We start from the raw sequence: 16,283 nt of genomic DNA on the forward strand, positions 1-16,283 counted from the left end.
ATCTGGATTTGCCTGACTGTAAATCTCAAGGAGGATTTTTTGTTTAAATATATCTTTTGTTGCAGTGGGCCAAGAAGTAAGAACATTTCTGTGGTGAAGTGTTCACTCATGTTCTGCAGGGCACTATTCTGACGTTGAAAGCTTGTTCAGCTGAAAGAGTTGTAGTAGCTTCTCCTGGCCTCCACAAGATGTGTGCACGCAGCTACATCCTTTCTGGCAGATGCCAAAGAAGGGAGCACATCACAGATAGTGTATTTCTTGTGGGTCCTTCAAGAGATGTGTTCTCCCTGAGGCTTCAGTGTGTCTGTAACAGTCTCCTTGAATCCCATTTAGACTGTTGATGTGAGCATTTATCACCAGAGGCTCAGAAGAATTGGAGAGGCACTTGTTAAACAGAACCGTGACACGCTGCAATAACTAAATAACTAATAACGTTTGCTCCCTGCCCTGCCCACCCCATGTTTAATTAGCACATTTGGCAGCCCTCTCAGAGGCAGGCACAAAAGTAACCCTAAAGAAATTTGCTCAATCTTTTCTTTGCTAAGAAGATCCTTAAATAGTTAAAAGGAAGCAAGAAGAGTTGTGTTTTTTAAATCTCAGAAAAATGTGGGATTTACAGGGTTTTCAGAAAAGGTATTTTATTTTTTCATGTATTCAGTTGTTGGCGTTAAAGAATTCTTTTTTCTCTAAGGTTTTTGGTTCAAGTGTTCTGGATTGAAGTGATTCTCCCTTCTGGAATTGATTGGCCTCAGCTCTGTTTCACAAAGTAAATTCTTTCCTTCAACACAACGCAAAAGCCTTTGAAAAGCAAGTGACGCGAACATGTACATGTGTTAATCCTATTCTGTGCCTGCGTTCAGACACTGTTATTCATACCTCATAAAATCTGAAGTTGTTACTGAGAAGTGGCTCTTACACTAATTTAATCAATTAGGCCAGAATCTAGGAGGAGTTTACTGTGCTTTTAAAAGCTTTTGGTATTTCCACAAAAATTTTCAGAACCACACAGTGGATGAGGACTCGGATACTATTCCCTGCCTGTAAAATGCTACATCTCCAATTACTGTGCGTTTAAAACTAAACTTCAATTTTCTTATCAGAGTGTTTGCTAATTGCGTTTCTTGTTATACTAATCTAAGGATTTCAAAGCATTTTGTGGACAACTGAGCCTCATATAATTTCTGCAGGAAAGGTGAAGCTAGATAGTCAGACTTTTTCACTGGGAATCAAGCTTTGTAGGTGGTTTCTTTTTTTTGAGTGGCTTTATAATCGGACTGGGAGTCAAATTTAAAAAATGGCTGGGATGATTGGCCATTCTGGTGATAATCCCACCTGCTTCATGGGGCGTCATTCAGGGAAATTAATACCCTCATTGCTGAGCCCCTCACAATTTTCTCCTTCCTCGTGTTTAGATAGACTTGGTTTTCTTCACATCAAACAAGGATCAGTCTAAAAGGAACATCTGGAGTCTCTCTTGGATCTCCATAAATGAATAGTTTCACATCTCATCATAGCATCACTGCTGCTTGTGGGAGCAGCCTTCGGTGTGTAGTCTTGCAGGCACTTCTGCAAGTGCTGCTGTAGTAAAAGGTTTGTGGGGGATATCAAAATGCAGTGGAATCTGCATTGTGAAAGCAGACCTCATTTTCATTTTTTGATATTAGACTTCAAGGTCTCTGCCTTTGTCCATACGTTTCAATTCTAAGTATGTTTGATCACTCCATTAAATGGAATCCTTATGGGGAATTTGGTGCCAACAACACTGAATCCTGTTAGCTGAAACAAAAAACATTCTCTTTTAGGGGAATTAGAGGTCTGACTTTTGAAATTTAAGTGCTCTTGTCCATCTGTCTTTCTTCAAATAGTCTCCATGTAAGTTTTTAAATGTGTTGTGAGTACTCTTCCACAAAAAGAAAAAATTACAGGGTTGTGTTGTAATTTTTTTTTTCTTAGGTGAAGTTGCTGCTGGCTCCAGCTGTAATGGGTTGAAAATGCCACAGTCTGCTAGCTAGAATAACGCTGCTAGGCTTTCCCTAAGCCCCGTTCTGTAAGACTGCAAAGAGATCTGTTATTTGCAGCTCAAGTATCTCCACCATGTCTTCTTCAGGGATTCTTTGCTCACCCGTTTCCTTGAACGTGATGGAGAAGCACAGTCTTTTTGAGTTGACAGAAAACAGATTTATTTATTTATTTTTAATCTACCCTTCAAAATTTAGAAAGAAAAAGCAAGCACGTCATATAAACGGTACTGAGGGAATAGTTGTGTGCCTCTGCACTTGCTGGCAAGGTCAGTGCTCTGTCTGCCTGAACGTCTCCAGCGTGGCTTGGTTTTGGGTGTGCTGCCTGGTGGGTGTAGGAGTGCCCTCTGGGAACCCTGCGGATAGGATTTTGGGGGATTTTTTTGTTTGGCTCTCTTCCAGATTTCAGAGAGCTGTTAGGTAAATGAACATTACTGCAGCTGTCTTCTCCGAAGTGACTGAGTTTTAAGCAACTGTTTTAAAATGGGAACTGCCACCTGAAAATCATTGCCCTGATTTGCTGTGACATAATTTAGCTTTTCCTGATGTCTCACCTTTTTGTTCAGAGAGGGCTGAAGTCCTTTGAAGGCATGAGGGCAGAGCGAAGTGGAGCCTGTTCTTTGTGCTTTGCATTAAACATGTCAAAACTAGATGCTTTTCTGAGAAATGAATAACAAATGGCTACAGAGGCAAGAGCCCTTACGTATGGACTGCATTAAGACCTAGTGCTAGTTGGCTGGACTATTTATGAAAAGTGAGTAGGCAAAGGGTAGGGGTACATTTTCTTAAACCACTGCTATATGTAGGTTGGTTATGCACAGGGAAAATGAAAAGAATGCAGGTCTACAAAAAGGGAATTAGAAAAGTCTCAAGCAGATGGGCTACGGGTTCCATTAATCTTTTAATACCAAATCTTTCATTAAGAGCACAAAATCTCTTCCACACGTGCAGAAATCGTATAGTAAAAACTACAGCTTTACAAACCCTGTTAAATCCTTCACACTGGTCAGACGTTTTCCTAATGTTGTGTTAAGAGTTTATTTTAAATCATACTAGTGGAGAAGTCAGACCTTAATTATAGACAGCAAAGTTTGGCTCATATATCATCAGACCCCAAATAAACTATGCAAAGTGTGTGTATTTGCATGAAAATAATTTTAAATATCTCATGTGTAACAACTGAGGCCTTACCTTTGAATATTTAAGAAGGAACAGATTAAAACCCAAGCATGTTTGTTTTTTTTTTTATACAGTAGAAACACGAAGAGAGGGAGTGGTCCCTAGTTACACTACGAAGTTTGAGGAGTCAGTGTCCCCTTCCTGTGGATCAGGTCTGACCCACAAATTTCTGACGTTTTGTTGTTTCTCTGTTGTCTAACTCTCTCTGTTTTTCTCGTCTCCTTGGCAGATCACCATGGAGTAACAAGTACGATCCTCCCCTGGAAGACGGTGCCATGCCATCTGCTCGCCTGCGCAAGCTGGAGGTGGAAGCCAACAATGCCTTTGACCAGTACAGAGACTTGTATGTCAGTTCTACCATACAGAGCCCTCTGCTTTCTTTGTTTCCTTCAGCAGGCACCCAATACCTGCAAATATATTGGTCTGAAATGTGGTCACTAGCTGCCTCTGAGAGTGGCATACCAATATATAGTTGAGGAAGAAGGGAAGGCAGCAGCTGATCTTCTGTTGGGGAATATATCCACTGGTTTCTTGATACGAAAATGTGATAAAATTTGTCAGCTGGTGCTAAAGGCAGAAACTGAAGTGCTTTCCTGCCTCCCTCCCTCTCTCTCTTCTTGAATAAATTAATGGCATCTTTGTCCTGAAATGACCTGTGTTCTATTTGATCTTGACTAAGTTCAGTCTTTAACGATCTGCTTTTTCTATTCCCTCTGGACTGTACTCTCAAAACATCTATAAATATATATAGCAGCAACTTGCACGTTGTTCCATCTTTCTGTAAGATTACAAATCCTAGTTCTGGAATTTGGCAATTCACTTACTTCTGCTGCAAAGGCGATTCTCTGGTGGCTGTGTTTTAGGCTGTGTCTTATGAAAGAAGTGTAAAGTGAAGTAATTAACAGAAGTTGTGTGAGAAAAAATTAATTAGGCAGAGTCTGTTTAAGGCTGCAGTAGCAAAATGTCCAGGTGACTTGTCAGGCCAACAATTTTTCTGCAAGGTGGGACTGCGCTGGTCTTGCATTGCATTCACAGCTGCCTTGTGTATGGCTTGTGGTCTCTTCAGCAGCAGTGGGATGAAATCTTAACGCTAAGTCTAAAAAGCAAGAATGTGTTGCAAAGCCAAAGAGACTTTGTTTTGTCCACTGATAGCTTGCTTTCTTATCAGAGATCCCTAATGACTATGAAAAAGTGAATAACCTTTGTTGCTTCTTCATGTTGTACACAACTGGAGATAACGTAGCTGTAGTTCATCATGTCACTGGAAATTTATACTACTTTAATGCTAACAAATGCAGGTTAAAGAAAAAATCTTGCTAATTTTCTTCTTCTTTTAAGATGTGACTTCGCGTAGCTTCTCTAGGCGTCTAATCTTCACACTTCTCTTTCAGATAACAACTTTTTACTTATTTTCTTGCGTTATTTTTATAGTTACCTAACTTGTCATATAGCAACAGTTGTTACAGGTATCTGAATTCACTGAAAGAATGGGATTTGCACATGTAGCAAAGAGGTTTGCAGTTACTCCTCAGGTGCAGACCAGACCAGTAGGGTGTTTTGTTCACCAAGACAAAAATGAGTAGGTTTAGGGAACCAAGGCTGTCTTTTTGAATCCGTCTGTGATCATTGACCATGAAGTCACAGCTGAATATGGTAACTGCTCTAAAGAAATTTAATTTACAGAAAGGAAAGTGCAGTACAGGTTATTCTCAGACTTGGGTGAGTTGTCTGACCCTGCTCAGCATGTGGTACAATAGTAGCCTTAATATATTGTATGGAAGTAAAAGGAGAGATCTTATCAAATTTCATCTTTCAGTTTGCCAGTCCAAGTTTTGTAGGCAGTGTGTTAGAGGGGCTGCAGGAGGGATTTCTCACAAAGACTTCATTCTTGTAGCATCAGCCAGAAGTGACTGAGGCGTTGTGACTTGCAGGGTAGTCAGACTAGATAAGAGCATCTGTCAGCACTGTGCACTTTGATGCATGTAACGTTCTCAAAAATGTGTCAGAAAAAGAGGAGAAGGGTGGCTTACATTTTGCTGAGTGGTGTAAAAATTGTGGTATTTTTGGAAAGAATTTGCAAAGTTAGGGAAACTTAACCTGACCACTTGAAGGGTTCCTCATGCTTGAAATTGGAAATGATTTGTACTTTACCTACAATAGAGATTTGGATAAAAACATGCTTTGTTTTTGTAGTTGGACTCTGCAGTTTCCTTGACAATTGGATTTGGTATTTTGACAGCAAAAGCTTGATTTTCACTTGGAGATTGGAGGGGGGAAAAAATGAGGTGGGCTAACAATTGCCAGCTTTTCACACTGCAGCTTTCTGGTCTTGCCAACATATCAGGTTGGGAATGACTGTAACAATGACCGGCATAACAGCTGCTGAAATCCTGTGGGAGTCTTAAGTGTGGGTAGGTTGTAGGTGAGAACACGGTGGCAGTTGCCGTGATGTAATTTCCATGGTCTGCTAGACCTAGGAACTAATTCTGTGTACCCACTGTGCAGGTCTGAGTGCTGGCTGCTAGAGGTGTCACTGGCCTTCTGGTTTGGCAGCTGGCAGCACTGGGGAAGGAGCGTGTGATGCATCAGTTCCAGTACAACGTTATCACTGTCACTGCAGATTCCAGACCCAGTCACAACAGGGATTTTCCAGCATTGTGAAAAATTTCAGGCTTGTTTGAAAAATATTGCTGGATTTAAAAATAAATAAATAAATAAAATGGGGAGGGTGTAGTGTGCTGGTAGTCTTTGATACTGTATATTGATACTGTATATACTGTATATTCTGGGGAAATGATGATTTTTGTTATTTGGGAGGGTTTATAACAGGGGCACACCTTCTAGTAGTGATGTTATTTTCGGAGGCAGGTTCTGTAGGTTTTTGTAGGCAAAAAAAAGTTTCTTGAATTGTCCTGTAGTGACTTTCATTGTCTCTATGCACTCGGATGGGGTTTCCAGACAGCATGCTTGTAGGTGACATTAATACTTTGCGTTATAAGTACTGTATTTATTAAAAATAAAAAAAATAATAGTGTGTTTAAGTGCAGCAGTTGTTGCACTTTTAGACTTTGAGATTTCACTGCAGGTTAAGAGGATGAAAAGGCGGCTCTGATTTGATGGACCAAGGTCTAATACAGCAGTCCCTTAAGAGGCTCTTCTGCCTCCTTCTGGATGGGGTAGAGAATGGTTTTGATCTACACCTCTAACCTCAGTTCTGCTGTTTTATGGTAGAGAGGTAACAGCTAATACAAAAATAATCCTGTGTAAGCAGTCATTCACAGAGAACACCAGGCTCCAGGGTGCTTGAATTTCCTGCGTCGTTCTTGTAATGAGGATTTCTGCTAGGTTTTTGAAAGCAGTTTGTGGCTTTGTTTCTCAGCCTTGCTGGACTAAACAGATCTTTTGGTTGCAGTTCTCTAGCCAGTCACAGGACACTGCACTGCGGGGCCTTGTCATTGATTCCTAGGGCTAGAAGAGGAAGATCATGGGTGGATGTGAGTTCAGGCTGCACAGGCAATTTGTTGCTGATTGCACCAGAAGAACCTGTATACAAGAAAGCAAAGTTTTTTTTTATTATTATTTTTTATTTTAAACAAAACAACAACAAAAACCTGCCTGCAGTACGCTTGGATTTCTTACATTGAGTGGTAGCTTATAGCTGGGTGCTGAGGGAGTTTGAAACTTCAGCTTTAGATTGTAGTTCTCAATGCATCGAAAACAGCTAAGTGATTGTGAAAGAAGTACAAGGCTTTTCCTTGAGACAAAATACTAACCACAAAAATAAAGGGATGGAGCATTTCCTGCCCTGGCCTAAATTAATACCTTGTAAGCACTTCTTTCTGAGATGCTCTGTGTGATGCTCGCTTCACTCGCCAGCTTTAGAATGCATCTCTTACTGGTCATCCCAGCAGGGAGCAGAAGAGGAGGATGCTTATTTTCCAAAGACAAATAAGTACTTTTGAGAACGTGTGCTCTTTCCCCTCAGCGCCCAGCGTGAGGTCCAAGATTCCTTTGGTTTATCTCCCTTTTTACCTTTGTGCGCAGTAAGTGATAATATCTCTCAGAGTTCATTTTGGGCTTCTTGTAAAATTTTAATAGTTTCATTTTTTCCTTCTGTCAGTCCCATTTGGCCCACATACCATGCCTTTTTAGATTTCTTTGTAATCAGGTGTGGTAAGTATCCACCTACATTTAGTGAGTCATCAGCATGTATTTGCCATTTCCCAAGGGGATGACACCTGCTAGCGTGGGTGGTTTGAGGGAAACAGCCTGTTATGCATTTGTTAATAATTTGTGTGAAATAATCCATTCAGATTCGTTCACTGGTGGTTGGTCTTTCTTTGGAGTTGTGTCTCGAAAAGCTTATTGGCCGGCACACAGAATGAGTACAGTGTGAGAACAAGTGGAAAAGTCTTGTAGGATCCCATAAAATAGTTTCAAATCATGAAAGCTTGAAGAGAAAAAAATTTCTGGAGCATGGAATCATCAGTGCCTCCAAAGTTATTTCCTGTAAGGGTCTGTTTTAATGTAAACTGCTTTTTAAGCATCACTGGTTTGCCCACCTTTTATTTCTGGAGGAATGTTCATGTCTCCTTGGGTCGCAGAACACCAATACTAGGCTCTCTATTATATGTGCAAAACAACAAGCATATTTTTTAGTTATTGTTTTACCAAAGTGCATGTCACTTTCCCAGAAAAACAACTGTTTAAGTTTGATCTCCTGCTGCCAGGTTTAACTCAGACACTGCCTGAAGCTAATGCCCTGGTATGTTTTTGTTCAGTGAGTTATTATTCCCAGATGGAAGTCTAATATCTTACACCATTCAGTTAGAGCTTTGGCTTTCCACTTCAATATTGTGAAGATAGTTTCTTCAAACACATGGTTGTAATTTATTGCCCTTCTCTTGACGTGTGTGTGCAATTGATTGAAATCAAAGCGTAATGAGGACCAGGGCGTCTGGATAAATCTATTCATTTTAGATTCTGTGTTCTGTTGTTTTGGGTTGGAGATAATCAGTGCTTTAATTAAGTAATCTAATCGCTCTTTGTTGTCTGGAAGAAATCATTTCTGAAGTGATTAAATAGACCTCCCTGGGGAAGGATGCTGCTGATCTGAATATCTCTACAAACAAGATGAGTTTTGGCAACTCCGGACTAGTTTAGTAACCTGACATGCATTTAGAATCATTCTGCTTCTCAGAATATTTTTATTGATTAGGGCTTTGAGTTCCTTCAACAGAATAAGTCATGAAGCCTTGAACTTCTGCTTCTGTCCTTGTTTTGATGTTGATCTGTTTTCAACTTACATTAGGGCTCTGAATGAGGAATTTGCTAGGAGTGGAAGGAGGTCTGGGAGAGGACTGACCTCTAAAATACGTCTTCATTGTGTATAATCATCTCGTTACTGAATTTTGGATTGCAGTTGTCTGAAATGGAGTTAGTCACTCGAATTTATGATGGGTTTTTAATGTTCTTAGGTATTAGAAATGCTGAGGATGGCACCCATGCCTTTTAACTTTGAGAATGCTCAGGGGTGACTTTTATTGATGTTTTATCTCATTGAACAGCCTTGATTCGCTCAATGTCAGGGATGTCTCATTTTGGCTACACTCTGGCTCTTCACCACTGAACTTTTTGATGTTGTCTCTGCCACTGAGTATCTTCAAATGTCCTGGAAGCTCTGGATAGCTTTACTCTTTTTAGCTGTTCTTACCTTTTGCCTTAGTTTGTTCTGGGTTCTGTGCATGAACCGCCTCTGGTGTTAACCTTTCTTTACTTCACTTCATAGGGAACAATGGCAAAACTGTATTAGGGCCGCCCTCCACCTTTAAATCTTTCAGATTGCTGCTACAGTTGTCATCTCATGTGTTCTTCCCTGACTTTCTGTACCCCTTTACGTGGTATCATACATCCTTTTATGTGATCTGATAGACCATGAGATCCTCTGAGTGGAGTTCATTCCTCTCTGATTTTGAAAACACTCTGTGCTTCTGAGAATGTTTGAAGCAATTGCTGTATTTATCGGTTTGACCAAATTTGATTTATTTTGTATACAGAACACGCACCTATCCCACCAAGTAAATAAAAAGAGAGGACCAGATGTAAGGGATGTAATTAATGATTTGGGGTTAGCAGACACTACCAGTGCTCCTGCCTGTAGCTATACATGGGGGAGCAGCCGCTGAGCTTCGCTCCCTGCAGCCCGCAGTGTAACTTTCAGCTCACAAAGTGATTAGGCAGCTGCAAGCTCTTTATATAAGCATTCTGTCTGTGTTTAGATGTAAACTTAGTTTGCCTAAACTAAAAACCCATGGAAAGCTTTGAAGTGACTTTATTGCCATTAGCTCACTGTTCCTCATTAATGGTTACTAGCCCTTTGTGATGGCTTTCTCTTGGGCATGATAGTTACTGTGGTTTTCACAGCAAGGGCCCTGCAGATTGAATCCAGATGCATTTGTTATGCATCCTAGCACTAAGGAAACCTGACTTTCCATCTCACTGCTGGCTAGGCTTTTGCACAATAGGGTGTGACATCAGGATTATGTCATCTGTGTGATTCTTGCCTCCGGGTTAGACTGATAAGTACAAGATGAAGTTTCATAAGACAGACCTAAACTGCCAAGATGCTCGCTGCTTTAATGTCCGTGTGCTTTTAAAATTAAAACCATGATGTTTTCCCAAGGAAATTGTTTAGACGTAAGTGTAAACAGACCAGTGTTGGGGTCCCTTCTTTAGCTCACCCGTAGCCAGCTTAAAACTCAAAACAGCTCCAAAATTGAAGTTGTTAGGCATTATACAGAGTGAATTTAGAAGAGAAGAGGAAAAATGAAATAAACTGTCATGCTGTAAAAACTAAATCAGTCGCTCTTCATCTGATTTTATTTTCTTTGGGTGCTTCATTTTGGAGCATTTCTGGACAGACTGCATTCTTATCTTCTGAATCTGCGATTTTTAGCAGAGGAGTTTTCCCTTGGGTTCCCACGGTTCTGTGTGATTACATAAAATCTGAATGCTGGAAGAGAGCGAGCTCGGGTTGTGAGGCCAGTGCTGATGATGCAGCATTATTCTGAAACACCGCTCTCTGAAGGTTTTAAATCCCTAAAATGAGGTGATTTACATACTTTCAAAAATGGAGCGGGACTAGATTTTAAAGTATCGGTTTACTGTGATCTGGAATTTTTGAACTGATTCTCTCTAATAATACATGTCTGTGTTTGTACTCAGAAATTAACTTCTGTCACAAATGCATGGTGTTCTCATGATGGAAATTTGAAGACTAGAGTAAGAACGAGTCCTAGCCATCTTGCAGCATATCTGATAAATGCATATTTGAAGCAAGAAGTCTCTCACACGAAATCTGTAGCCTGTGCAGACTCTGGCACGCGTAGTACATGACACGCGAGGCTGCTGCTGCTGCCTTTTCCCCTCCTACCCATATTTGAATTGTAGCTGGCAGCATCTAAAACGTGTCAGACTGTTGGTTGATGGAGCTGTGGGCTGTCTCTGCAGAGCGTGCTGGACGAATGGATGGGTGTGAGTGAGAGACTTGGTAGCAGTTGGTGCTTCCTCGTGCGTAATGAACCCGTTACGCATTTGGCCGTGTTACAAAGTGACCCATTGTCTTCGTTATTAGCTGTCTAATGGAACTGTTTCGAGGTGACTTCCCAAGGATTTGGTCATTAGGTTCCATCTGCCAAGAGCAATTGGGTGGTAAGGAAAAAGTGAGCAATACAGCGTTGTGTTTTGTTTTAATAATGAGAGGTACCAGAAAACACAAAATCTGAGGTTCTGGAAGATATTTAGCCTTCAGGATCCCATTGTTTGGATACTGTTTTCCTTCCATGCAGAGTTCCTACACTTCACAACTCTGCTTCACAGTTTGAGTCATCCCACCACGGTCCAGATGTGTGCTTTTAAGTACAACTGGCATTGAAGTTACACATACCTAACGAGATTGGTATGTTTGCTCCAGGGATTTTTGCACCTGTGTATGCTGGAAAGAATTTCTGTAAAATACCTGTACAGAGTCCGTGGGCATACTTTGGGCTGCGTTCATAAACGGTGGTGAAAAACAGCTGCTCTGAATACACAAACATTTTACCTTCTTCCTTGTAAGTATTTAGGTAACATTCTTAAAGCATTATGCAGTTACGCTTCTGGGACCAAAGAAGGGGAGAGAGAAGAATTTGAAATCCACTGTATTCAGTGGGAGAAGAGTTAATTCCTGGTGTGTTGCTGGTACCAACCTGCCCTTTTTAGTAAAGAACAGGCACTCAAGCCTCATTACTAGAAAGCTGGGCACAGGCAGTGAAGTCATTTACTGACAACTCTGATCTCTTGATGTTGTCCTAACAACTTTTTTCCCCTTTCTTTGAGCTACGAGGTTGCAGGTGATTTGAATAAACACCTTAGCAATGTTTTGGGCTTGGTAGGGAGCGGGTTGCTAAAATTTCCTGTTTCCTTCATGTTTGTGTTGGTTTGAAATTACGGGGTACAAGCAAGCACAGGGGGAGGACTGGGGGAGGATTGTTACCAAGTCATTTGCCATTAGCATCGTCTGTTTTTATAATAGTTGAAGTGTCAGCTTCCTCACTTCATCTTTCAGGTAACGTGTCTGGTTGCTGTTAGACACTGGCTTCTCTGGTTGTGACTTTGATCATTGTCACTGTAGTGAAAACGTCTGTAGAGTGAATGCTCAATATTTTCCTCTGGGGCAGATTTTTTTTTAAGACAGGTCTGTTGGAAGAAATTGATCTAAATGGAGATGCTTCCCTTTCTGTGCTGAACTTCTCTAGCTGGAAAAGGTATCTGTGCAACATTGAGGGGGGAATTTATACACACACACACACACACATATAAATATATTTTGCTGCTTTGCAAGAGCCAATTTGAAATACTGCAACTCTTTTGAAGATCTTCGTGGTCCTTCTGAGATTCCAGGTATGGGTACTTTGGCATCAGGGTTTTGTGTGCTGCGAGAGTCATAAGCCAGATAGAAAAACCCACCCACTGTCTTTGGCTCTCCGTTCCTTACTGGAAAATACACAAGTGTTTTTATGGATGAGTGATTTGGTTCTAGAGTGTAATTGAGAGTCATAGCTTGTTTTTATTGCTGTGTGGTGGAAACTTATTTTCTCAGCACACAGTCCAACATTCATTTGTAAGGCTTCTGAGAAATAGAATGCTATTGGGAAGGTTGTGGTGTATTTTCTGATCTGTTATTTAGCGGTAAAACAAAATGATTAATCTGTCCTCCTTTACTGAGGTATCTGCTGGAAGCTGGGGATTTCCTCCCCTGATAGGTCCCTCTTGAAGTTATGGCTTTGTTCTGGCCACGGTCTTTTCTGTTTCAGCCTGGTTACAGCTCAAGTTCCTTAAACAAGTTTCCATCCTGTCTCTCCACCCGCTTAAACTTCAAACACTTCATAAAGCTTTGGATCACTCTTAGCTTAAATATTTTCTTTTATTCTTGCGTTCATAAAGTAGGTCAGTCCTGAGTGTGACATTTTTTGTATAAAACAGCTTTTTCCAGGAGTTCTGTGGTTGATGAGTAACGGATATAAAACTTAAGTGTTTGATCATGACATTAAAACTAGAATTGATTTTGAGTGGAATGCAATTCTGAATTTTGCCGAGAGAAAGAGTGATTTTGCTGGGCCATATGCCACTCAACCAACTTCCTGGGCAGCTTTATAGAAGCTGGTTTTACCGGAGATGGAAGAACTTTGTCCTCGGAGCAGACAGATGTAGTTTGGCAGCGTAACCTTTAGCGTGTTGGTCAAGGGCCATGACTGGCTCATGACAACCATGGGACTGTTTTTTGTTGTTCCTCTAATAAACTTCAGCCTGTAGGTAAGTGCAGGGACTGTCCCCCTTGTGCTCTGTGCTCTTATGCAGAAGAGGACCGATAGTTTTGCTTTGAATTTCCATCCTTTGCAAACAGCTTACCCTTTGGGGATGTTTCTGAGGTACCCCATTAGGAACTGCAGTTTTCCTCCCACATCGGGTCTCTTGCCCATCTGAGAAGTGATGATTGCCTTATGTTGAGCCTTGGATACCTTGGGAGAGAACTCAAGCTCTTTAGAAGACAGAGATGTGCCACTTAAAAATGGGAGGGTAACATACCAAAAACGTGTATCAAGAACAGGGGGTCAAATAAAATTCTGTTCCCTCCAGGATCTGTGGGGGGCTTTCAAATTGTTCTGCTGCAAATACTGCCTCTGGTTCTGATGGGTATGTGCTCTGGTTTGCAAATCCATTTCCATCACAGAGAAGATACCTGCTTATGCCTTCCAGGAACTTTTTCCAAGCTGATTCTCTCTCGTGCTCGGATTTTAGTAAGGACTGATTTTTTTATTTTTAATGTGTGGTGAAGGGGTTTCTTGGAGATAGTCTGGATTTGTTGCAAAGCCAAGTTTGAGTCTAGATTTAAATTCCTAACAATTTGTCTGTCATCCAGTTTTTCTTCGTGTAGCAGCCAATTAACCTGTACTACTAATAAATTTTTCTTGAAGAAAACAAGTTTCAAGTAATGTTCCCCTCTTCCAACATGGCTTTCATGGTATTAGATAGTCTTCAGAAAATCCCACTTCAGTACATTTTAGTTGCTGCATGGGGAAAGGTAAAATCTAATGTTGTGACCTATTCTATATATTTTCTCCCTGTGGAGAATGAGTGATGTTTTGGAATTATTATGTAGTGGTGGAACGCAGAGGAGGCTCTGGCTGATATTTATCCCGGCATGCCTTGGATTCATAATGGTTCAATCACTGGCATTGTTGTTGGAGTCTCAAAATACTGGATCTGACTATGTCAAAGCAACTTTATTGAAATAGCATGTTAGTATTTAAAACAATATTAATACTATATTTGATTCATTAAATATACAAAGGCAAGTTAAAGCATTTCCATGTGTGCACTGTTAGTTCTGGCAGGAGGTTCTTCAGATGGTTTTATGTGGTTTCAGACAACATTTTAGCACATTCTTAAAATACCCACAAAAGCCTTTATGTAAAATCTCATAAAGGTGAACCACATAAAAATGATTTTTTTCCTGTTTCATGTCATTAGGATCAAAGTACAGTAGGTAAGAATAAATCTCCCAAAACCTTGTTTCAGTCCCTGTCTTAATTAATGTTTCATGCTCATAGCAAGCTCATAAAGTGTGTAATAGGGGAAACTGTCTGTACGCACTAATATTCTCAGCGATTTCTCAGTTCTTTTTGAATGAAATCACTTATTTTTTATATGAATACTTCAAGCAAACTTTCTCTGGAAATGGACAGTGCTTTGTGTTCTCTGGTCTTTGAGTCAAACTGATCAAACTGTTCTTTGGTCAAAGGAAGCATCGGTCAGGTTGGAGCTCAGCTTTGCTGAGGGACTGAAATTCCTGTTAACTGCATTAAACAAAATCCATTTGTGAATTCCCCAGGGGATATGGTGTTTGTTGGTTTGTTAGGTTTAAATTGCCTGCTGGAAGTCTGGCTTTAGCATGCCTGTGGAGCTAAGGGCTTTCCTTTGATGGCATGCTCTCGGTTGCCTAACAGATATCATAGGGCAGTGCTGTGTATGGTTGTTTCCTAAATGCCTGGTCTAAGCTTGTTGGTGACTAGCAGTAGGCAACCACTGAAAATAAAATGTGTGATGACTTCATATGAAGTCGTATACACTCCTTGGGACAGCACTGATTTTGGTATAAGCATGGATGCACACTATTGAGGAGAATCAAGGTTGTTCTAGGGACTCTCTGCCTTAAAAAAATAAAAATAAAAAAATATACCGGACCCATCCGTAAATGCAGAGAAAACATTCAAAGCTACATAAGCTATTTGCAACACCTTCCAGATACCTTTTCTCCTGGCTTGTGGAAAAGGATACGTTAGCGTCGCTGAATCTGCAGCACTTCAAGCTAAGACAAAGTCCAAAACACACAATAAATGAAATCTTACATGCCATTAATAACTGTCAGGATCATGTTTAGAAAGGAGGGGAACATGAAGATGGGAGGTTTCAACAAGTTTTTCATGTTGGCAATGAGTGATTCTGTCCTTTCTTGCTGAGGAGAAGCATGCAGTCACTTGCACGTCTTTGTGATTTGCCACTCGTGCCAGCGAGGGGCAGGAACACGGAGCTGCTCAATCTGCAGGGCTCCTGGGAACTGTCTGTCACAGAAACTCCTCGTTTCTCTGCGTGATGGGCTTTTGCTCGCCTTCAGACAAGAAATTCCCAGGTGTTTTGTCTTCTTTATTTACATACTTGCAGAATAGTCAGAATAAAACCCATCTGACTACTAAAATTTCTTGTCATCCATCTGTGTTTGCCGAAGCTGCCTCTCCTCCTTTCCTTAACCTTTCACCAGAGGTGGTGGTTCTGTGCAGCATTGAGTTCATCAATGAGATCTATGAGTTGTGTGCCATGACAAGTGTTCCCTCTTGTGTGATGCTCGTTATGGCTCTTTGATAACTTGAGAGTGGAGAGGGTTGTTAAATGCGGTAGGTTACAGTTGCATTTTTCTAGAAACCAAATTTGTTTCTGGTGCATCACCCTTCCTACAGCCTTGGGTTATTTACCATTATTTTAAAGTGTCTTTCATCTAGCACGTAAGGAGCTTGGCAGTAGTGTGTAAAGGAATTGAGTTCTGCAGATGTCATTGTTTTGTTAGTTTTCTAAAAGTGTACTTTGTACTAGCAGAAACCTGAGATTTAGGTGGTTTCTGTCATCTGCTGTATCTGAGGCTGGAATAATATGTGAACCTAGACAGCGTCTCTTCTAAGAACTTTGGGTTTTGATTCAATTCCACTTGGAATAAATCAGTAAGTCAGCTTCACACAAACTCTTGAGACAGCAGCATAAAGCTACTTACTTGCTCCCTTCTGTCTTAATTAGCAGACCTTGTTGTAAAGAACTTCCAGCCTTGCCCAATAGCAGGAGAGAAGGGGGGGGAAGAAAACCAACTGTAAAATAAAGTCTTACGCTCAGCCTACTTTGTAGCTTGTGTTTTCACCAGCTGTTACATTTAATTGGAATGCAATTAAAGAGGAATTGTTTGCTCAAGTACTGTAGAAATGCATAGCTAGCTTTGTTTCT

General features: G+C 40.7%; 1 protein-coding gene across 2 annotated transcripts in view; it reads left to right on the top strand.

The window, feature by feature from the left end:
- CAPZB (capping actin protein of muscle Z-line subunit beta) overlaps positions 1–16,283 on the top strand; it is a 62,491-nt gene that overhangs the window by 31,995 nt on the left and 14,213 nt on the right. For both annotated transcript variants that reach the window (XM_027443037.3, XM_027443038.3), the window contains exon 4: positions 3,427–3,540. In XM_027443037.3, coding sequence (XP_027298838.1) covers positions 3,427–3,540 — 114 coding nt within the window. The remainder of the gene's footprint in view (positions 1–3,426; positions 3,541–16,283) is intronic.

Source organism: Anas platyrhynchos, chromosome 22, assembly GCF_047663525.1.
Source record: "Anas platyrhynchos isolate ZD024472 breed Pekin duck chromosome 22, IASCAAS_PekinDuck_T2T, whole genome shotgun sequence".
NCBI classification, from domain to species: Eukaryota; Metazoa; Chordata; class Aves; order Anseriformes; family Anatidae; genus Anas; species Anas platyrhynchos.